At 23.3% G+C, this 23,916-nt stretch overlaps 6 protein-coding genes across 6 annotated transcripts; 2 read left to right on the top strand and 4 right to left on the bottom strand.

Moving 5' to 3' along the window:
- Positions 1 to 2,122: 2,122 nt before the first annotated feature.
- On the top strand, positions 2,123 to 2,977 carry PVVCY_0701210 (zinc finger protein, putative; the record flags this gene model as incomplete). The annotated part of the gene is made up of 2 exons (XM_008627926.1): positions 2,123 to 2,149; positions 2,321 to 2,977. The coding sequence occupies 2 exons, from the start codon at positions 2,123 to 2,125 to the stop codon at positions 2,975 to 2,977; spliced, it is 684 nt and encodes a 227-aa protein (XP_008626148.1).
- Positions 2,978 to 4,713: 1,736 nt separating this feature from the next.
- Positions 4,714 to 6,725, bottom strand: PVVCY_0701200 (BEM46-like protein, putative; the record flags this gene model as incomplete). Its single annotated transcript, XM_037634173.1, has 11 exons — positions 4,714 to 4,851; positions 4,938 to 4,979; positions 5,096 to 5,272; positions 5,361 to 5,412; positions 5,515 to 5,625; positions 5,735 to 5,813; positions 5,960 to 6,027; positions 6,120 to 6,174; positions 6,271 to 6,300; positions 6,488 to 6,532; positions 6,659 to 6,725. The coding sequence occupies 11 exons, from the start codon at positions 6,723 to 6,725 to the stop codon at positions 4,714 to 4,716; spliced, it is 864 nt and encodes a 287-aa protein (XP_037490315.1).
- A 530-nt stretch (positions 6,726 to 7,255) lies between these two features.
- PVVCY_0701190 (DNA helicase, putative) lies at positions 7,256 to 10,947 on the bottom strand (the record flags this gene model as incomplete). The annotated part of the gene is made up of 5 exons (XM_008627928.1): positions 7,256 to 7,285; positions 7,662 to 7,736; positions 7,824 to 7,891; positions 8,010 to 8,061; positions 8,188 to 10,947. 5 exons carry the CDS (start codon positions 10,945 to 10,947, stop codon positions 7,256 to 7,258), a joined length of 2,985 nt encoding a protein of 994 aa, XP_008626150.1.
- Positions 10,948 to 12,897: 1,950 nt separating this feature from the next.
- Positions 12,898 to 13,935, bottom strand: PVVCY_0701180 (U3 small nucleolar ribonucleoprotein protein IMP4, putative; the record flags this gene model as incomplete). Its single annotated transcript, XM_008627929.1, has 1 exon — positions 12,898 to 13,935. The coding sequence occupies one exon, from the start codon at positions 13,933 to 13,935 to the stop codon at positions 12,898 to 12,900; it is 1,038 nt and encodes a 345-aa protein (XP_008626151.1).
- A 2,916-nt stretch (positions 13,936 to 16,851) lies between these two features.
- Positions 16,852 to 18,597, top strand: PVVCY_0701170 (heat shock protein 70, putative; the record flags this gene model as incomplete). The annotated part of the gene is made up of 1 exon (XM_008627930.2): positions 16,852 to 18,597. The coding sequence occupies one exon, from the start codon at positions 16,852 to 16,854 to the stop codon at positions 18,595 to 18,597; it is 1,746 nt and encodes a 581-aa protein (XP_008626152.2).
- A 698-nt stretch (positions 18,598 to 19,295) lies between these two features.
- PVVCY_0701160 (conserved Plasmodium protein, unknown function) lies at positions 19,296 to 23,301 on the bottom strand (the record flags this gene model as incomplete). The annotated part of the gene is made up of 5 exons (XM_037634172.1): positions 19,296 to 19,920; positions 20,072 to 21,925; positions 22,022 to 22,109; positions 22,212 to 22,834; positions 22,949 to 23,301. The coding sequence occupies 5 exons, from the start codon at positions 23,299 to 23,301 to the stop codon at positions 19,296 to 19,298; spliced, it is 3,543 nt and encodes a 1,180-aa protein (XP_037490314.1).
- Positions 23,302 to 23,916: the final 615 nt, after the last annotated feature.

The raw sequence follows: 23,916 nt of genomic DNA, 5'->3' as shown, positions 1-23,916 counted from the left end.
TCATTAAAAAATGGAAACATCATTTATAGCATTTAAAATTTTTTGAAAACTGCTTAAAAAAATGACATAAAAAAAGTTAGCAGTAATAAATTATATAAAACAATTTTACATATAAATGTAAAATCCTCTAAGCCTCTTTTATTTATACATTCATTATATTTTATATAATTTTGTTTTATGTATATAATTAATATATTATTGTACATACTATATATTAATTTAAAAGCAAAAAAAAAATGAAATGGAAAGACAAAATATAAATATTATTATAATATTATAATAATATTATTTATAATGCCATTTTTTCTCTTTTTTCTTGGTCGATTATTTTTATAAAAATGATGTTTAAAAGGAAATTATATATATAATATATTTGTTTATGAAAATTAAAAAAAAAATAATAAAATTTATAAAATTATAGCGCATATAGTAAATGACACCATTTTTTATGGGGAGTTTTATTTTATGATAAAAAAAAGTTACTGTTATTTTATTTATTATTTTATATAAAAACTATATAAAATATATCATATAATATAATTTATACATCACTAATTATTATATATATTTTATACCTCCTGTTTTATTTAATTTTTTTTAAATATAATATTGAATAAATTCAGTTTTAATAAAATGTTGAATTGCGAGTAATATTATAAATAACAATAATTATATATATATACATTTTATGCATGGATTTACACTAACTTTTATATTTTACCTTTATTATTTAATTAATTAATAATCATATTTTGAATTATTTATTTAATGGTATTTTAATTTTTAGGCCAATTTTTCATTGCCTTCATTTACATATTATTTTATATTCTTCATTCCTTCATATAGCCATGTTTTTTTTTATTTATGCATTTTATTATTAACATCAAAAAAAAAAAAACAGCTAAAAAGTTTTCGAAATTAACAATACATATTTTTTAATATTCATATTTTTGTTTGTTTGATTTTTTTTTTAATACAATCACGATTATAATTACATAAGTTCATTATTGCATTGTTATATTCGTATATATGTGGTTGTATGCATATAGTATATTCATATTTATCTACTATGTGGATACCTGTGTGTAGCAATATTTAATACATGATATCACGACTGTGTTCTTTGCCCATTTTAACACTTGGAAAATTGTATATTACAAAAAATAACATACACTATTATCGCATATATATGTAAAAACGGGAAATCCGCGTTATTAAAAAAAAAACAGCGACAAATTGATTTATACTATATATTGAACTATTTCCGTGTATAATATATATATTATTTATGAACGTTCATACAAATAGCGAAAATTACGGAAAAAAAAATATAATAGTCATAAAAAAAAACTCACGCACATTTTTTTTTATTAACAAATCATATAATTAAATATATGCATAAACTATATATATACATACTTTATATATATATATAGTGAGTGTGCATATTTATTAATAAAATATGCATACTTATGTATGTGTATGTTTGAATTTCGTTCTACAGTAAAAGTACACATTATTTATGTGTGTTTTTTTATTTATACTAATTTACAAATAAATTAATAAACAATTGAGTGATAATAAATAAGACAAATTTTTATTAATACGACAGAATTAAAAAAACAAGCCAAAAAATATAAAAAAATAAAAGAGTGCATATTATATATACATACTACAAAAATTTGCATAACCGAATTTTTAAAGTGCAAGTTGAAAAATTTTATCATTTTTGAAGTGTATACAAATATATTAATAAATTTTAACTAATCAAGAAAAGGGAAACCGAAAAAAATATTTAGTTGAAGTGCGAATTTGATGAAGTAAACACAGTTGAAAAAATATATATTAATATATTTACACATACATATATATATATGTGTGTGAATATATATGATATTGATAAATTATTCTATCACGGGGAAATAATAATTATTTACAATTTCTATAATTTATGCGCATTATAATTTATATTTATTTTTTACTATTTTTCAAATAAAACATCAGTGTTTTTTATTTTTTAATCTTTAAATGAGCATGTAAAAAAAAAAATTATTATTCCAATTTTATACTTTTTTTTATTATCATTATAATTTATCCTATTTTTAAAAATATATTTGAAACAATGAGTTCAGAAAAAAACGCAACAACGGTAAGAGAAAAATATATTATGCATGACTGTGTTTTTCTACATTTTATATATGTGCATGTATATTTTCTATTTACTTTCTACTCGAGAAATAGACAATAGTTCCAATCTACATCACTACTATTATTATATTGTGCCATTTTTTCATTTTTTTCATTTTTTTACCTTATTCAGCCACCGCCTATTTTGTGTGAAAACAACTGTGGATTTTATGGAAACCGAGCAAATAACAATTTATGCTCAAAATGTTATAGAGAATTTTTAGAGAAACAAAAAAAAGAAATGTCTAACATTGAAAAAATAAAAGATAAAAGTATGTCCGATACAATGCATAATTACAATAAAATAAATGATATAATTGATCCATCTTTTGTAAAAGGAAAAGATAACGATGAAAAAAGTGAAGTGAATGACCAAAAAAATAGTGAAATAAATATAGAAGAAAAAAAATATACCAATAATAATAATACTAGTACAAATACTGTCGATATAAAAACCGACAATAAAAATATTAACAATGATAATATAAAAAATGATAATAATAATAATGAACAAAATAATAAAATACCTGTTAGTAGTGATAATAATGATGAAAAAAAGGTCTATGAAAAAACAGAAAGTTCAATAGATGGTCAAGATAAAAGCAAATGTTATTCATGTTCAAAAAATATTGGATTATTAGGTATAAAATGTCGATGCAATCATTATTTTTGCTCACTTCATAGATATGCTGATGCACACAATTGTACCTTTGATTATAAAAGTTATCATAAACAACAGCTAATCAAAAATAATGTTAAAGTTGTAGCAGATAAAATTAACAAAATTTAACTCTTCAAATTATACCTATTTTATTATATACTTATAAGAAAAAAAAAAATGCAGATTTACCACACATTGTAATAAAAAAAAAATTATAAATTATTTTAAATTTAAATATTTTATACATATGCGTATGTATGTGTATATATATTTACTTATTTGTATACATTTTTTATATACGTATAATAACTATACGTATTTTCTTATCCTTTTCTTTTTCCCAATTTTTACAATATTTTTATATTAAGAATGTGCATGCTTGGTATGGTGTTACATATATGAAAATATATGTATTATTTATATTATGATTTGTTTTTTATAGTTTTATTTTTCTATATATATATTGCATGTACAATTATAACCTTTAGAGGCGGTTTAATTCATTACATGCTTATTATTATTGCTTCTAATTATTTTATTAAATTTACATGCTCTCAGATATATATATATATATATATATATCCTCATATTTTCCTTCTCGATTTTCTGTTTATATAATTATTATTTTTATTTTTTGCCTTTTACCATTTCACTCAATACACAAAATATATACATCCTATGCACATATTAATTATATAAGCATAAGTCAGTACATATATTTACATCTTTATGTGCTTCTATAAATCTTATCATTTATGCAAGCATGTATGTACATACCTGCCAATGTATATTCATAAGTATACTCATATTATGTATATGCGTAAATGTGAATACACAACTTAAAATTTTTGATAAAATAATTCATTTTTGAAGTTGAACACGAATAAACAAAAAACAAAAAATAAAAAATATAAAATTTTCTAGCTTTAGCAATGGAAAGGACAACCTACATATTCAACCTCGAATATAATACGGGTTGTCTTTTTTAGTAACATTTTTACATATGACCATGCAGGTAAAATAATGAAATTGGGATGGTATAGATAAGCGGCATAGCTCAAACCAAACCATATGTATATTTACAAACTTTTCGATAAACAATTTATAAATTAATTATAATTACCGTTATACTACCCAAATAGGTCATTTAATTTATTCCTCTTTTTGAAGAAGAGTAATATCCAATATAATTATAAAAGGGATTAATTTATTTTTTTCCGTTTATATTCTTAACTTTATATTTAATTCAATGTTATTAAATTCACGTATATATATGTTTAGCTTATATATTATTTTTGATGAATAAAATATTTAGCCAAAAACATAATACAAAATAGTATTAAAAAAACAAAATCGAATTAGCATTAACTGTTAATATAAATAAAAATCGATACAATTATATAACACAAAATTAATTATGAAAAATAAATGATTATTATTAATAGAAAACAATTTACAACTTGAATTTCGAAAATAATTATGAATGAAAATTAATTTTTTGTTTATATTATTGTATAAGTATATAATATTTTTGTATGTCCAACTTAGATAGACAAATAAAACTTATAGAACTTGAATTATAAAAAGTAATAATGTTTTAAAATGTCTTTCTTCAATATTTATGTCATTATTGGATTTCTGTATTCTTTAGGAAAATAACACATACATTGAATTAAGGGAACAATCTTTAATAAATAATACAAAATAAATAAAAAATGTCTTTGCAAAATTGTTATATTAAAATATATACTTTCAATGTTGGTTAATTGGCTAGTTGGTTAATTGGCTAGTTGGTTAATTGGCTAACTGGTTAATTGCACACGCATACACAGATTGACCTAATTCTTCGCCATTTGTGTTAGCGATTATTTCTTGGCTTGTTGGGAAATAACTGTTTCAATAAATATTTTTATTGATCGATGGTAAGACCCGTCATCATTTACGAAGATGTCAGCGTGCTCTCCATCTTTTGCGGTGTAAATAAATTTCTGGCTTGGGCATAGCTAGGAAAGTGAAAAAGTGAAAAAATGAAAAAGTGAGCGACAAAAATGGGACGAACTAGGAATAAACACATCATATGTAAACCTACCTCGTATAGTCTCATTCCATGACTTGGAGGAACAATTTTATCCTAAAAAATATTTAACAAAATGAGGAAACGAGTGTGTATATATGTCAAATTGCTTTACGAATAAACATGTGCACGCTTATGTTTTCTCTCCATTTGTACATGTTATTTTTTCCTACCTTTTCAGAAATATTAAACAAAGCTGGAACACGGTTTTCCTTTATTTTTTCTTCATTGTTCATTTTTGTTCTTATCATTAAATCATAAGAAAAAAGGAAAAAAAATAAAAAGGGTTGGGCCAGCTTTGCCATTTTTTTCATACTTAAAAATGAGTTTTGGACAATTAAACCCGATACCTGCAAAAAAAAAAATAAAGTATAAAACTCTATAATTTTATCTACTATTTAAACTATTTATATTTATTATTAAATCAAATGGACTTACATGCTCATAATTATTCTTAACGGTTTCAATAGCAACGGCACCTCCCATAGAGCTAAATTAAAAAAAAAATTGAAAAAAATTATATATTTGCAAACAGTGTGTAATCATCATGTTGCATATACGCTAAGCAGTGAGAAAGATTTATTTTTATTACGTTCCAAACACAAATATATATTTCATATTTCTGCTCCTAAGATAATCTAAGTATGTTTGAGCGTCTTGGTAATATAGAGCTTCGGATGCGTAGAGATCATTATCTCCGGTACTGTAAGCAAAAAAAAAAAATATATAAATGCGGGCAAAATATATAAGTGTGAGCAAATATAAGCGATGTATATTTCTTAATTTATTGTTTTAAAAATTTATGTACATACCCTCTATTTGAACATGAGAAAACACTCACGTCTACTCTCTCAACCATCATATCGTATACTTTAGCACTTTTTTCAAGATCTATAAATGGATTGATATTAAAAAAAAAATTAATTGGCAACGTCGTCAATTTTTATGTATACACATTATAAATAAACTCAGTTTGTGTGTTTTTTTATCCATGCATATAAGCATTTTTTGTATAATTAAAAATTTATAATCCTTACAACCACCATTTCCAAGGAAATGTAGAATAACTGGCTTGTTTTGGTAATTGTCCGTCTTTACAAACCAACTATAGGGAAACAAAATAAAAGGGAGTAACAGGATAGAAGATAAAGTGATAGATTGACTATATAATGTAGTCCGCATTTTTTAATTATTTACCATCTTAGTTTTTGATTATCTTTGGTTGGCATCATAATTTCCTCATAATTGGGTGCTAAATTTTGAATAAAATAAAATAATATATATTATGGCTTGATAAATGAAAAATATAAGGTTTACAAATTTTATTAAAATTTTTTTTTTGTACTACCTAATGGTTTTATATCTTGGGGATCGGCCTCTAAAGGGGTAACAAACAGGTTGAATTAAATTAAAAAGAAAAATGAAAATGTATATATAACTATTGTATGAAGACAAAAGATGGATGGTTATATTTAGTGGAATGTCATATGATCAATAAACTGTTTAATACATAAAACATTTTCGATTTATTTAGTTTGTCTTTATAATTTGTTATTGATTATTACTTCCTCTCGCGTAAATAAAGCTATCCTGGGTAAAGTATATGGTCACTTAAAAGGGAAGAAATAAAAAAATACATGTCGCATATAATTATCGGTATAGGTCTATATTCTTAATGTTTATTAAAAATTATATATTTGAATTTAATTTTCTTAAAATGGTATATTTATTCTTACTGTTTAATATAACTAAGAATGCTATGATAGCAACTACGACGGATATTATCACCTTCTTAAGTACCATTTTTTATAACTTAATAATTTGTAAAAATGTGATAAGGTATAATGCCAAGTTATTTTTTATAATTTATATTTTTTTTTAACAATTTATGCATAAACAAGTATACTTTTTTTTTTAGATAATTATCATGTTATGAAGAAATACAAAGTAAATAAAAAAAAGTATATATTTATATTTGTCATAAAATATGCGTAATTTTACTATGTATATGTCATTACATTTTTTGCTTAAATTATTTTATTTTACAAGTTTACAAATCGGGGGTCCCCTTATTATTTATGGGTTATTGAAAATATTTTAATAGTTTTTATAAAAATAACAAAAAAATGAGAGTAAAAAAATAATACATAAATTATATAAAATAATATATTTTTCAAAAAAATGGTAAAATATATAGATGGACTGTATAATTGTATCATATATAAAACCCGTACATACATATGCGCTATTTTTTTTTTTTTATTTTAAGCCACATTTTATTTATATATATATTATAAAACAATATAGAGTGAATATAAATAAAAAAAATGTTTTTACTTCATTTCCACTACATTTAAGGCATCCTAAAAAGTGAACAAAATGAAAAATATGAAAAATGCGAAAAAAAAAAAATTATATTTAATTATAATACTCAAGCGAATATGTACAGCCATATCTAGCCATGCATGTATACATGCACAACATTCACACACGCATATACAAAAAATAACTGGCAATAAAAGGGGCTTAACATGTATATATATGCATATACATACATATATAATATATATACTATATACATATCTTAATGTGAACATAAAAAAGGGCAAAATATTTGCTACATAATAGTACACTAAGCAATGTTTCCATATAGCCAAACTTGCGTGTGCATATATTTATATAATTAAATATGATAACTCAAAAAAAAAAAAAAAAAAAAAAAAAAAAAAAATAGCTTACTTTTATAAAAGCTGTTTGTAATAAATCGCTATTTCCTCCAAAAGCTTGATCAAGGTGTAATTTAGCTTTGCAACACTACAATGAAAAAATATAAGACATATAAGGTTAATATTTATATGAAAAATATGAGAAAAAAACATTTTTTTTTATTCCTATTCCCACCTTAAGAACTGTCTCCTCTATTGTATTTTTACAACATAGTCGATAAATGTATACCTCTTTTTTTTGTCCTAAAAAAAATAACATAATTATTAGTAAAAACGGAAGTCCTAAAATCGGCGGTTAATTTTGTGTATGCTAAGTAGTCTCTTTTTTGTCGTTTTTTTATTTTTTCGTTAACTGGCTTACCCAATCTATGTACTCGGTCTTCGGCTTGTCTATCGTTGTGGGGGTTCCAGTCCTGCGCAAAAAGGGAAAGGGAAATGGGTAGGGAAATGCTCGAATGCATGTAAGGTTGAAGAGGAGGATATGTCTATTTTTCTGGAAAAATTCCTGACAATTTTTCTGACAATTTTTGTGTCTTTACCTGATCCATGAGAATGACATGGTTAGCTGCGATTAAGTTCAAGCCAACGCCGCCAGCTTTTGTTGAAAGTAAAAAAATAAAAACATTATCATTTTCTGAAAACTCTTTTATAATTTGTTGCCTTTCAATGGTATTTGTCGATCCATCTAATCGAACATAGATATTATTTTGTGTTTTTTTTTCGGATAATTGTGAAGAAGTAGACATTGCTGAGGGGGATCGCATATAAGTATCATCATCTTTGTTAAAGCTAGTACGTTTTGGACTTTTTCCATTTTGCTTATCATTATTCTGTTCATTTTCAATTGAATTATTTAGTTTACTAACACTTTGAGTTTTATCAACAAAACTAGAATGCTCAGCATAATCATGTTCATCATAAATAAATTCATATAATAGTGATTCTTCAATAATATCTAAAAATGTAGTATATTGAGAAAAAATTAAAACTTTTTCTTTTTTTTCTTTTATATTTTTAATAAGATTTAGCATATGATGTATTTTTGTACTATTTAATATATGTTTTTTATCGATCAAATATTTATTTAAATTATTATCTCCTTGAGATATTAAATGTTTAATTGATAAATGTATATCAAAATCTGAGATTTTCATAAATTCATTTTCAACTGTTTTTAAATCTAAATCTAAATATTGATCAGTGTTATTATAAAAATATTTTGATATCTTTTTTATATCATCAACAGAATAATAATATTTATGTAACAATGGATGATTACATATTCTCCTTAAAATAAAGATAGAAGCATTAATCATTTTACCTCTTTCTTCTTTTGTAGTACCATTACTATTTTGTGATGAGGTAGAAGTAACTTGGCTAATTTTTACTACTTCTTCATCCTCTCTTTTGTTTATTATAATTTTTGCTTTATTTTCTTCTTCATTCTCTTCTTCTTTTTCTATATTTATTGTCTCTTCATCTATCTTATCATCATCTTCATCATAATTATCACTACTGCCTTTCATCTCTTCAAAGTTTTTAGTATCCGTTGTACTGTTTGATTCATTAGTTTGTAAATTTTTTGATTCTTTTTCTGTTTTTCCTTCTAGTATTGATTTTAGTTTTTCCATTTCTTCTTTACTTGAATTAGTTTGTAAAAATTCTAAATGTTTATGTGTGTGTTGTAATTTTGATAATATCTCGTCTTTATATAAATCAAGCTGTGTATTGTTTAGAGGCAGTTTAATTATTATACTATGTTTTTTAGGCATATCTATAAAAACATGCTTTTTAGATCGTCGAAGAATATATGGTTCAATAATTAATTGTAATAAAATAATTTCTTTATTTTTAATCTCAATATTTTTTTCATGATGTTTGATTGTTTCATCAAGATAATTTTTTATAATAGTTCGAGTATTTTCACACATATCTCCTTCATTTTTTTCGTCGTCTGAATTATTTTCATTTTCATCATCTTCATAACTATTACTTACACAATATACATCATCGTCTTTGTTTGTTTTTATTTTATTTTTTTTATCTTCATCTGATTCAGATTCTATTTCATAAATGTCCATAATGTTGTAGTTACGCGATTGATTATTTATTTCTAACTGGGTGTCATCTATTTGTTCTTTTTTCTCGACTACTTCTTGGTACAACTTTAAAAAGGCATCCATAGCAGCATTTATATTTTGCTCTGTAAATATATGTGGCATTAAAAATAAAAGGAGATTAGTTAGTTCTTGTGTTTTGTTTTGAATAGGAGAACCAGTAAGTAATATCTTATTACTAAATACTATTTTTTTTTGTAACTTTTTATAGATTAATGAATTTTTATTTTTTAAAAAATGAGCCTCATCAAAAATTAGATAATCATATTTACGAATTTGTCTAAAATATGCAGCATCATTTTTTCCTGTTAACATATTAATACTAGTAATAATTAAATGTATCGTATTATTATTATTGTTATTTTTTTTATTTGTAAATATATCATATGCTAAATATTTTCTTTCATTTTGATTTCCATAATAAATAATTTTATGATTTTTGAGATATGGACACCACATATCAATTTCGTTATCCCAATTTTTTAATAAACTTGTTGGTGCTACTATAATAGTTTTATTTTGTAATTTATTTGTTTTATACATATAATCTAAAAATACACAAGTTTGAGCAGTTTTTCCTAATCCCATCTCATCTGCTAAAATTCCATTTTTTTTTTCTTTATATAAAATATATAACCAATAAACCCCACATTTTTGATATTTTTTTAATTTATGAAATGTATCTACATTTTTTTCAAAATCTTCAAAATCTGCATCATAGTTATTAATTCGGAATGACCCTTTTACAAATTCTTTTATTATATCTTGTCTTTTTTCTTTTACATTTTGTGTAAAATATTTTATAATTTTATTTTTAACTTTTATTGAACCTAGTAAGCAATTATATAATTTTTTTAAATTTCTTTCATATTCTTTTCTTTCTTCAATTTCATTATCATTTGTCATACTATCTTCATAACTTTTACACAATAACTCATCATCATTTTTTTTTTTTTCATCACATTCGTTGTTGTATTCTTTTTTAATATTTTCTTTATCACTACTATCACTATCCAATACTCTTCTTAACTTTTTTTTTTTTTTTTTTTTTATAACATATTCATTACTTTGTTGTTCTTCACATTTATCACTTTTTTCTTTATATATATATTTGTCGAAATCAATTAAATTATTTGTTATTTTTCTTTTCCTTATTGGATCAACAAATTCGCATACATCCATTTTGTTTAAAAGCAACACCGAATAATTTTGAGAACTATTTTGAAAAACAAACTCTCACACTTCTTCTTGTCTTGGCTTCTCAACTATTCAACGAGTTTATCGTAAAGTGTTTACAAAACAGTGGATCACGAATTGGAGTGGCGAAAAAAAAATTATTATCATCCATAAAACTTGATAATGTGTGAAAAAAAAAATTAAAAATAGCGGAGTATGTTAAGGGTTTGAAAATTTTATTTGTAACTATTGTAAGTGACTATAACGAAGTAAAATTATTTAAAAAGCTAAGAAAAGGGAAATATGCACATAGTAAAGACGAGAAAAAAAAAAAAGGAGTATTAAAAAGTGGCTTTCACAAGCAATATTTAATAAAAACAAAATTGTATTTTCATTTAAAAGGGAATATTTTAAAGTACATAAATTAATAATAATAAAAAAAAAAAGTTAAAAAAAATTAAATAAGTGGTACGAAAAATAGTTTGAAAGATTTATTATATTCTAAGAAATATATAACTTGTATTATTTTTAATAAATTCACAAGATCGTATAATCCTTCCTTATACTATAAATAATGTATACGTAAAAATATTATACATATGCTAAGGTGAAATGGTAGTATTGAAAAATGGCATATAATTGAAAAATAGTATATATTGAAATATGGTATATATGTGCAAAAAAAAGTTAAAAATAATTAAACATATTTATCGAAATAAAAAAAGAAAAATATTAAAAAGGATGAATATAATATATTGGTCTTTTTTTTTAAGAATATATGGAAATATAATAATTTTATAAATTGTAAATATCGAGAGTAAAATATGTATTACATAAAATATATTAAAGAATGTATAATAATATTATATTTTCCATTTTATATATTTAAGAAAATTATACATTTTTATTCTTTAATTTATTTTAAAATATTATTATAAATGTAATTTTTATATCTTCCACTAGTACACTAATTATTTTTATTATTATGTTGTATACTTAGTTTGTTCTCTATTTATTTAAAAATAAGAAAGTCTACATAATTTTATATTTAATAATATATTGCAAAATAATTGTGTAATTTATATAATCCAATATTTATAATAATACTTTTTTTTTACTAATTTTTAAGACGTATTTTAGCAAATAAATTGGAGTTACATAATTTAAACATAAAAAAGGTATATGGCTAAATAGACTTTATTTTTAAATTGACTATAATTAAAAAGTAGGTATATATTTATTAATAATGTAAAAGGGAGAAATATGGGATTAAATAAAATAATTGGGGCTACTGGTCTGGCTTTATTTAAAAAAAACAATTTTAGGGAATTATCACTGCATATGTGTATGTTTACCATTGCGTAATTCTTTCTGCTTTAAAATATGGCAGTAAAAATATCGGTAATAAATTGCGGTAAAAAATAATAGTAAAATATGTCGGCAAAAGACATGCACACACAATTGTAGAGAAGAAAAGCAGCCTGACTTGGTCATAATATAGAATGTTGACACTTTGCGTAATTATTATATTTATTTAAAAATAAAATTTAAGGATATATTACTCTTTTAAATACATTTTAATAAAAGACAGTGCCTTAAATTAACAAGGCTTACCTATTTATTTGGTAAAATTTCGTTAATAATGCATATGTAGTACTAATTTTTATTAATTAATTTATTGCTTATTTATTAGTCTTATTTAAATGATAAAACAAATGAGGGTAAAAATATGAACAAAAAAAAAAAATAAATAAAACATATATGGAAATGCACACAGCTATTCGTAAAATGGCTAGCTACCCATTAGTATTATATGTGTGTGCATTTAATATATGTAAAAGGAAAATATAAAAAATAAACTTAAAATGGTAATTAAAAACAAATTTATATATTTTTGAAAATTATTGTAGCATTGCTTTTTTTAAAATTATTATAGGATTGCTTTTTTAAAAATTATTATAGCATTGCTTTTTTTGAATTTATAAATGGATGGTATACATATTCATAATCTTCATTAAGGGAATCGAGAGCTTCTTTATTTATTCTATAAACAAGGAAGCTAAATCTTGGTCCTACCTCATTTAATATAATTTCATTTTTTTCATTTGTTTCCCAATTATAATGACGAAAATAAATTATATCATTTTTATTATAAAATGTAAGTACTCTATTATTTTCAAATTTTTCGAGATTATAATATTCCGAATTTTTAATAGATATTTGAATTGAGTTGTCATTTGCTTCTTCATCTTCTTCTCCTTCTTCATTATGATTAATAGCGTTAGCTAAATTTTGATTACCCATATTATTTGAAATAAGAATTTTATTTTTATTTTTTGAAAATCGTCTTTTATTTATTCTCATTTTAACTGGAGGAAATAAATATTTAAAAATGTTCATAATTCTTTTACCTAAATCGGAATTAAAATTATGAAATATTAAGTGGGGGTTACAAGTAGATATATTATTTATTTGATCTAAAAATTCATGTCTCATTTTACAATCCTTAATTGTACAAAATAAAGTTGGCCCAAATGGTAAATGACATATTATTAAATTTCTTGGTACTCCTTTATATTCATGTATTATAATAACATCAGTGATATTATTTTTTCTTGCAAAACTTATTATGTCTTTAATAAAATAACTTCCTCTATTTATTTTTTCACTATTTGGAATTAAAAGTTTAAGTTCTTTTGCAAAATTTTCCAATTGAGCTGATGGATTTCTTGATGTTGTTATTAAAACTTGTGGATTTTCAATTCCCGAAAAAAAATATTCATCATCAAAATTTTTATTCAAAGACTTTTCATCATATAAGTTCATTTTTTTTCTTAGCTCATTTTCTTCATCTTTTAAATCACCTTTGATTTTTTTATTTTCATCATAGCTTTTTTTTATACTTTTTATTTTTTCGGCATATTTCTTTTTTTCTTCTTCAACCTTTTTTAAGTATAAATACTCTTTTCTTAATCTTATGTTTCTCCTCAGCATTTTTAGAAATTTATTTTATTCAAACCAATTCCGTTTTATTATGCTTTCTTATCCTTTATTATGGTTTATTATGTTTTATTGCTATAACTCTATTCATCAAATACTATTTATAGTATACATTTTTAAAATATATACTTTATTTAAAAAAAAATAGCTTTAATAATATTTTTTTTTACATGACTTGTTAATAATATTTTAAAACATGTTCATATTTTTTTTAAAGAAAAAAAAAGTATAAAAAAAATTATTTACCAAAATATTTTGCTATTTTATTTAATAGAAATATATAACGTGCAAACTAGGTATGCATAAAATGTTGTATGCTTTTTCGTTTCCTAGCAATACTATTTTGTTGTAAGTTTAAATATGTACAAAATAAATAAATATTTATTATTATAACGATTGCAAATTTATATGTGAGTATGCAATTTTTTATTTGCAACACTGAAAAAATATAGGCAAAACTTGATGTTATAAATTTTAAAAAAATGTGGAAAAAATAGAATAAATTATTTGTTAAAACCTATAATGACTGGATATAAGTTCCATCCGTTTTTTGAGTTTTACATGTTTTCGTTGTTAATCATGTTAATATGTACATTTTCATATGAATATGTACGTTTTCATATGAGTATTTATTTTATCAGTCATTTTTTTAATCCAAAATTGGAATAGTATGAAATATATTACTTAAATATTGTTATAACCCAACAACATAGTTATTATTTTCTATAAAAGTATTATTCAAAAGTTGTTCCTTTTTCTCCCTTTGTATATATACATATGTATATTATTCCCTACCTTTCAAATACCAATTTGCTACCAAAGACCAAATTATTATAAAAGAAAAAAAAAGATTGACGAAAAGACTGATGAAATATATATAAAATGGGGTAAAGTTCAAAAATATCATAATAAACAAATTAGTTGAATTTAAATTGTGGGAAAAATGGTCTATCATAATCTTAGTATTTTTTCAAAAAATGTATACATGATTTTTTTTTAATTTAGTGTAATGCTCTTTAAATTTTCCAAACAAATTTTAATATAATTATCATATTAAAAAAATTGTCATAATATTTAACCATATAATGCTAATGTTATTTTTGCTTTTTTTTCATTTATAATTAAAAAGGTGTATTTTAATGTATATAAAAAAGTGGAAATTTTTATATATAGGAATAATGCCTTTATTTAAATCTTTGTTTTTTTATTTTCCTTTTTTTAATTTGCCTTTTGAGGGCCAAATAAAATATATGCTTGACCCAGAATATTATGCATGGTCATGTAGAATAATATGTATATAATATATAGTACTATTTTAAGGGAAGATATTATATATTTTATTGGCATACTTATACAAAATTTTTACTAAGAAAATATAGTATATTATATATGGAACCATAGAAAAGTTCATTGAATTGGGTATTTTATATATTATTTTTTTTGTACAAAAAATTACGGAATTGTGCATAATATACCTTTCAAATATAATATGAAAAAATTATATGGCTTTAATTGCGATCAGCAAAAAGGGTGCTGTACCCTAGTAATAATATGCATAATACTATTTTTACATACTTATATATTATTACTACATAATATTTAGCTATTACTAGTGTACTTACCCCACTTTTGCGTGGGCAATGGTTTGCGTACTTTTTTTATTCCTATCTTGCAAATAATTGCACTTTCAGAAATTGGAAAAAATATAAGCCCATAAATAAAGGGTGAAATAATAAAGCATTTCTTGCATTTTCGAGGCATATAAAAAATGTTATATATTTTATGCATACTATTATATTTTTTATGTCCGTCCCCTTAACAATAAAAAAAAAAATATATTTATATAAATGGGAAAACCCAATAGGTATAGGTACATATATAGCTACTTTAATCAAGGGGCCAATAAATGGCCCCGTATTTTGCTTTTTTTATAGCCGATAATAAAAATAAAAAAATAAAAAGTTACGAACTTTAGTCCCATAAATTAAAAAGTATATATACTTATAAAAAGGATATCAAATAAATTAATATTAATTCATATAAATTAATTCTCATGCAAAAAAAAAATATTAAAAAAGAATATATATATATTAAGAATAATTATAAATATTAATACCCCCTTTTGATATTATATATATTTTTTTATAGAGAAAAAATAGTGTATTTCCTATATATCGTAATTAAAATTAATTTTAATTATACACTACACTTTTATGTAATAAAAAATTTATATAAAACATATTTATAATTAATTTTTTTTATATGCCATATATGTATATATATTTTAATTATATATTTATTTTCCCTTTTTAATAAAAATAATTTATCCAATTGTTATAGAACATATTTTTTTTTATATAATATAACATTAAAAAAAATTAACATATTTTTTATGCAATTTTTATTTTTTTAAATTTTTAATACTCAAATTAAAGAAATATATAGATATATATTTATTGCTTAAATTATAAGTATATATTTTTTTAAAAAAATTAAAACCAAGTATATTTTATTGTATACATTTTTGCCATAAGTGTATTAAATATATATATTTACTTATAGCAAGTTAATTAAAATAATTACTTAAAATTATTTCACTAAATTAATAATATTTAAAAGATGGCAAACGCAAAAGCATCAAAGCCAAACTTACCAGAGTCAAACATAGCTATAGGTATCGATTTAGGTACCACTTACTCCTGTGTTGGTGTATGGAGAAATGAAAATGTTGATATAATTGCCAACGACCAAGGTAACAGAACAACCCCATCCTATGTTGCTTTCACTGATACAGAAAGATTAATTGGTGATGCAGCTAAAAACCAAGTTGCAAGAAACCCAGAAAATACAGTCTTCGATGCAAAAAGATTAATTGGTAGGAAATTTACAGAATCTTCTGTACAAAGTGATATGAAGCATTGGCCATTTACAGTTAAATCAGGTATTGAAGAAAAGCCTATGATTGAAGTTGTTTATCAAGGTGAAAAAAAATTATTTCACCCTGAAGAAATTTCTTCTATGGTTTTACAAAAAATGAAAGAAAATGCAGAAGCCTTTTTAGGAAAATCTATAAAAAATGCAGTTATTACAGTACCTGCATATTTTAATGACTCTCAAAGACAAGCAACAAAAGATGCTGGTACAATTGCAGGATTAAATGTTATGAGAATTATAAACGAACCAACTGCAGCAGCTATTGCATATGGTTTACATAAAAAAGGAAAGGGAGAAAAAAATATATTAATCTTCGATTTAGGAGGTGGTACTTTTGATGTTTCATTACTTACTATTGAAGATGGTATATTTGAAGTTAAGGCAACAGCAGGAGATACCCATTTAGGTGGTGAAGATTTTGATAACCGTTTAGTTAACTTTTGTGTTGAAGATTTTAAAAGAAAAAATAGAGGAAAAGATTTATCAAAAAATAGTAGAGCTTTAAGAAGATTAAGAACACAATGTGAAAGAGCAAAACGTACATTATCTTCTTCAACTCAAGCCACAATTGAAATTGATTCTCTTTTTGAAGGTATTGATTATAGTGTAACAGTTAGTAGAGCTAGATTCGAAGAATTATGTATCGACTATTTTAGAGATACATTAATACCAGTTGAAAAAGTTTTAAAAGATGCCATGATGGATAAAAAGAGTGTCCATGAAGTTGTCTTAGTTGGTGGATCTACAAGAATTCCAAAAATTCAAACATTAATAAAAGAATTTTTTAATGGAAAAGAAGCATGCAGATCAATAAATCCTGATGAAGCTGTTGCTTATGGTGCTGCTGTTCAAGCTGCCATTTTATCAGGTGATCAATCCAATGCAGTACAAGATTTATTATTATTAGATGTCTGTTCCTTATCTTTAGGATTAGAAACTGCAGGAGGTGTTATGACAAAATTAATTGAAAGAAATACAACAATTCCAGCAAAAAAAAGTCAAATCTTTACTACCTATGCTGATAATCAACCAGGTGTATTAATACAAGTATATGAAGGAGAAAGAGCTCTAACTAAAGACAACAACTTATTAGGTAAATTTCATTTAGATGGTATTCCACCTGCTCCTAGAAAAGTACCACAAATTGAAGTTACATTCGATATTGATGCAAATGGTATTTTAAATGTCACAGCTGTTGAAAAAAGTACTGGTAAACAAAATCATATCACAATTACTAATGACAAAGGTAGATTATCTCCTGAAGAAATTGATAGAATGGTTAATGATGCTGAAAAATATAAAGCAGAAGATGAAGAAAATAAAAAAAGAATTGAAGCAAGAAACAGTCTTGAAAACTATTGCTATGGTGTTAAAAGTTCATTAGAAGATCAAAAAATTAAAGAAAAATTACAACCAGCTGAAATTGAAACTTGCATGAAATCTGTTACTTCTATTCTTGAATGGTTAGAGAAAAACCAATTAGCTGGAAAAGATGAATATGAAGCTAAACAAAAAGAAGCTGAATCTGTATGCGCACCAATAATGTCTAAAATATATCAAGATGCTGGAGCAGCTGCTGGCGGAATGCCAGGTGGAATGCCAGGTGGAATGCCAGGAGGTATGCCAGGAGGTATGAACTTCCCAGGTGGAATGCCCGGAGGTATGGGAGCACCAGGAGGAGCACCAGCTGGAAGCGGACCAACTGTTGAAGAAGTTGATTAAACAAATTAAGTTTTTCTTATATATATATATTGTTGTAATACATATACACCGATTGTGTTCTGTCCCTTCTTTTGTGAATAGTATATTTTTACATTTGCGCTGTTAATTTATAAATTTAAAAAAAAATGTGGAACCCCACGAACATATTTTTTTCGAACAAAAAATATATATCTTTGTGTTGACATAAATTTTTGTACCTCCTTTTTGTTGTATGCATGAAAAAGGAAAAAAAAATAATGGGGTCGAGGTACTCAGATCCTACAAACTTTATATATCCCACTTTCTAATACTGAATGTTATTGTTATTATAGAGCATAGAAAAATAATAGCACCTTTGTCTGTGCACGTTTGGTTTTGTTTCACATCTTATGCATAATACAATACTTTATGAATGTTCATTTTTTATTGTATAAACGGTTTAAAATAGAATAATATAATTAGTATTATCAAAAAATTAGATGGCTTTTTCATCTTTATCTTAGGTTAAAAATGGTCAGGAAGTTTTATCAAGCTTCTATACATTTTGCTACATTAGCTCTAAATGTATAAAAGTTGGCATTTGTTAGGTTACGAAAAAAAGGAGGCTTGTTAGGGCAAGCACATTATTGTAAAGGTGAAAATATAAAGTAAAAGATATAAAATATAAGATAAAAAATATAAAGTAAAAAATATAAGATAAAAAACAAGGTTGTAGTTAGCTATATGGACATGTTGTTATGAAGGTCCTTCAAAACATTCCTCAGAAAGTAGAAGGAAGGGTCTAACGAGCTTTCAATTTTCCAAGTTACATTATTGCGATTGTTTGATTGTTGGTTTATATTTATAAGTGATTCCTTTTTTATACTTGCTTTTCCATCAAGTATGATTTGATTTTCATTAACAAAATTAAGACAAACATTAGGAAAATTATTTATACTCGTTAATAAATTTTTAATACTAACATCACCAATATATAATTCTCCTTTTAATTTTTGTTCTTGATTTATTTCATTTTGTAAATATGAATCTTCATCTTGTGATGATAAACTCGATATGTCCTCACTATTTTCATCACTTTGATTTTCAGTTTGATCATCATCAATATAATAATTTAAAAATGTTGTATCTTCTTTATCTTTTTTCTTTTTTTCATCATTTTCATCTACATTATCATTATTTTTTTCTTCGTCGACTTTATTTTCATCGGCTTTATTTTGAATAACCTTTGAAGATATACCAACTTCCTCTATCTCTCCCTTTTCTTGAGGTAGAGAAAGTGTATATTCAGATCCCTTGTACTCATTCCAAAAGGTGCTATGCTCATTTATAAATTGTTTTCGTCGCCTGAAATAAAAGGAAAAGGAAAATGAAAAAAAAAAATAAGATGGAATAATATGCATATGGCACGTGCCATATTTTACGTCCGCCATTCAGTATTATTTTACAACCTTTTTTACAATTTTTTTAACAATTTTTTCAACTTTTTTTGTCTTACTGGTTGGATGGTAGGTTGGGGTCCCTCTCCTTGGTATCGCCAAAACTAACCTTGGCTTTAAAAATATGGAAGTTCGTAATATCTGGAGTCATAGAATTAATAAGAGTATAAATATTTTTTATATAAACATTTTCATATTGTACATTTAGAGGTATCATGACTGAATCTATAGATAAAGCGTTTCTAAAAAAAAAACGGTCGTATAATATATCCTTCATATTTTCTTTTATAGTATTAAAATAATTTGGAGAATAAAATGTATGTACTTTTGTACAATTTTTTATCGAAGAATAAAATAACATTTCAAAATTTAGTGAACTATATGAATCACATGATGGTAATAAAACAAAATGTTTTGGATTAAGTTGAAATAAAATAGTTTTTAATGTATTTTGATTAATAATATATTCTATATCAAATATTTTTATTTTACAATTTATTTGAATAGAAACTTTTTCTTCCTTTGAAATTGTAGGAATTATTTTAAAATATTTTAATAATTTATTTTTCCATGAATTTTTCTTATATCCCATTGAAGAATTATTTATGTCATCATATTGATTGTCTTCATTTTTATCTGATAAATTTGTATATATCAAATTTTTTGTTTTTTCTGTTTCTTCCTTTTTTATTAACATTTTATTTTGTATTTCCTTTTCATTATTATATTTTATAAATCTATTTTTCCATTTTGTTTCATCTTCTTGAAAGTTACTACTCACATCAGAGTCACTTTTTTCAATTTTTATTTTTACTCCGTTTCTTGTTTTTTTTTTATTTAACGAAAATTTATCTTGATTGTTCAGATTTTCATCGTAGTTATTTAATTCTCTTTTTATACGAATCTCACTTTTATTTTGTTTATAGGAATAAAAGTTTTCTCCAAATTTTACATTTTTATTTGTTCCTTTCATTTCTTCATATTTTAGGTCGCTGCCCAAAAGGTTTTCATCTTCGTCTTCTTCTTCCTCATCCTCATCCTCTTCCTCTTCCTCTTCCTCTTCTTCTTCTTCATCTTCTTCATCTTCCTCTTCTTCCTCCTCATCTTCTTCATCTTCATTTTCTTCCTCTTCATGACCCTCGTCTTCCGGTTCGCTGTTTGAGCTACTCTCAGTAGGGTCACTATTCACATTTTCTTGTTTGTCTTTTTTTTTTTTTTTTTTAAAAAAATCGAAAAAACTTTCTTCCTTAACATTTTCATCTTTAAGGAATATGTCCTTTGATTGATCGGGTTGAACATTATCATCATTATTTTCTAATTGGTGTGTATATTTTTGTTGTGGTTGTTTATTTTTTGTTTTTTTTATATAAATCATTTCTTCATTAGATTCGAATATAAAATTTTTATTTTTTTGTTTTTTTTCTTCATTATTATCTTGTATTTCTTTTTTTTTTTTTTTTTTTTTATTTTCATTTATAGTTTTCAAAATATAATTTTCAATGTTATCTTTTTCTTTTAAATAAATTTCATATAAAGCATCATCATCTATTTTTACATTTTTTGTATATGAAAAATTAAAGTTTTCTTTATTTTCTTTTTTTTTATTTTTATAATAATTATTACATATATCAGAACAAATATTATCTGTTTTATTTTTTTTTGTTAATATTAAGACATTCTTTTTATTTTTAAGGAAAGATGATAGAATCCTTTTTGATGTGTCATTATTTATATTGGAAGGGAAAGAAAATAAAATATAATAACCATCTTCGTATTTTTTAAAATCATTGTAATCCTTCAAACATATTAAATTCTTTATCTTGAATAAGTTTACTCGATTTTTATGAAAATTATTTTTTATGTAGCTATTCATATAGGACATCGATGCGCATAGAAGTCGGACCAAGTTTTCTCTACACAATATAAAATGAAGCATAAATAATATATGCGATGAAATAATAAGTGTAAGCATATGAAGTTTATTTTTTTTATCGTATTTTCAAAATTACGCGTAAGGGCACAGGAACAGGATGGCATATCGTTGCGAGTTTAACTCCATCAACGCATTTATGTGAAAAAGGAGGTCTAAAAATATGCCTAAAACAGGGGAATTAAAAAAAGATATGTATATATATTTATGAAATAAATTGTTTAAACCTTTTTTAGCTTGATTATTTTATTTTCCTTTTTTTATATTACTGTCAATGTCCACAGGGAAAAAGACACAACCCAAATTATTTATAGTTCGATTAACTATATTTATTATGTTTCTTATTTCAACCATCTTGTTATAATTTTTATTTGTATACATAAAATTTCCAATAAAAGTAAAGATATTTGACTGATTTATAATGTTCGACTTTTCAATAAAAGAATAATCAATTATGTTAGTATTTATAGAATATAAAATTTTATAATTAAAAAGTTTTATAATAATTCCTGACGAGCCTATATTATCACCATTATTCACAAAATATATTGGCAATATAAAAATACAGTTTTTTTTTTTATATTCTTTTTCATATACTATATTTTTTTTATAAGTATAATATTCTTTATATTCTAATTCCAACATATTTTGATATAAATCATTAATTAAATTTATATATTTATTTTCATTATATGTTTTAAAAAATTCACAATTATTTATACATTTTATATAACTTAATAAAATGTATTTACTATATGACTTTGTATATTCATGACATATTATAGGAACTTTTCTGTTTAACTTTAAAAACTCTTGATATATAATTGGCAAACATCCAATATAATTCAATCCATGATTTGTTATAAGTACAATATCTACATATTCACAAACTCTGCAAAAAGAAATAACAATAAAACGTATGAACAGACATGTAAAAATGTGCAAACTTCCAATTTTACCTGACCATGCAATATTTTTAACTATATAAAAAGTAAAATATACTTACTTTATAACATTTTTAATATCATCAAGGCAAAAGTTATCATCCCATCCACAATTTATTAAAATATAAATATTTTCATTTTTTTTATCAACATAAAAATTGTTTTTGTTATTTATATAATTGTAATTATAAGATTTGGTGTAATTATTTCCTCTTTCATTATTATTATATTCGGTATTTAAAAAGTTTTCATCTTTTATTTTGTCCGCTTCAACTATATTTCCTTCCTCATCCCCAATTGGGGTTTTGCTAACATTGTCAACTTCATGTTTCTCATCCAAATCAAAAATATTTTTTATTATTAACAAGGTACTATAAAAATTGTAACTATACAAAGGTACGATTTCTAATATCATTTTATTAAGAGGTTTATTAGGAAGTTAATTATTTTTTTAATCTTGATTTTATTAAATTTAGCAAGTGTAAATATGTGAATACTATTTTTTCTCCTTCCTTTTAACCCTTATTTTTTTTTTTATACTTATTTTTGTACCTACTATCTTCCCTTTTTTATATTGAATTAACAAAAAGGAAAGAAAAAATTAAATAGTGTCAAAATTGTATCATCGATATGTGGTAGATATGCCTTCATTAGTTAGTCAGATTGTCTATCAGTTCCCCTTAATTAATTATATATAATAATCTGTATACTAACCCATAAACATTTTTGTGTATATATTATATGTATAAATGCATTTTTTTCTTCTTAAGTTTGTTTTTTGGCATTTAGGGATTATTCATTTTTTCCTTTCTTAATATTTTTCAATTTGTAAAAAAAAAATTAAAAAAAAAAATTTTATTTTATATATACCATTTTAACCATCATAAGGTTTATTGTAAATATTTTTTTTCTTCGGGATATTTGCAATTAATATATTATTGTGGTGCCTTTAAAATACTGGGAATTTGTAGATTGCTCTATATTTTGCATATATTATTATTATATTTTTGTTTTTTATTAAACATATTTA

The sequence above is a fragment of the Plasmodium vinckei genome, assembly GCF_900681995.1.
Source record: "Plasmodium vinckei vinckei genome assembly, chromosome: PVVCY_07".
Taxonomy (NCBI): domain Eukaryota; phylum Apicomplexa; class Aconoidasida; order Haemosporida; family Plasmodiidae; genus Plasmodium; species Plasmodium vinckei.
This window is presented reverse-complemented; position numbering and strand designations above follow the sequence as displayed.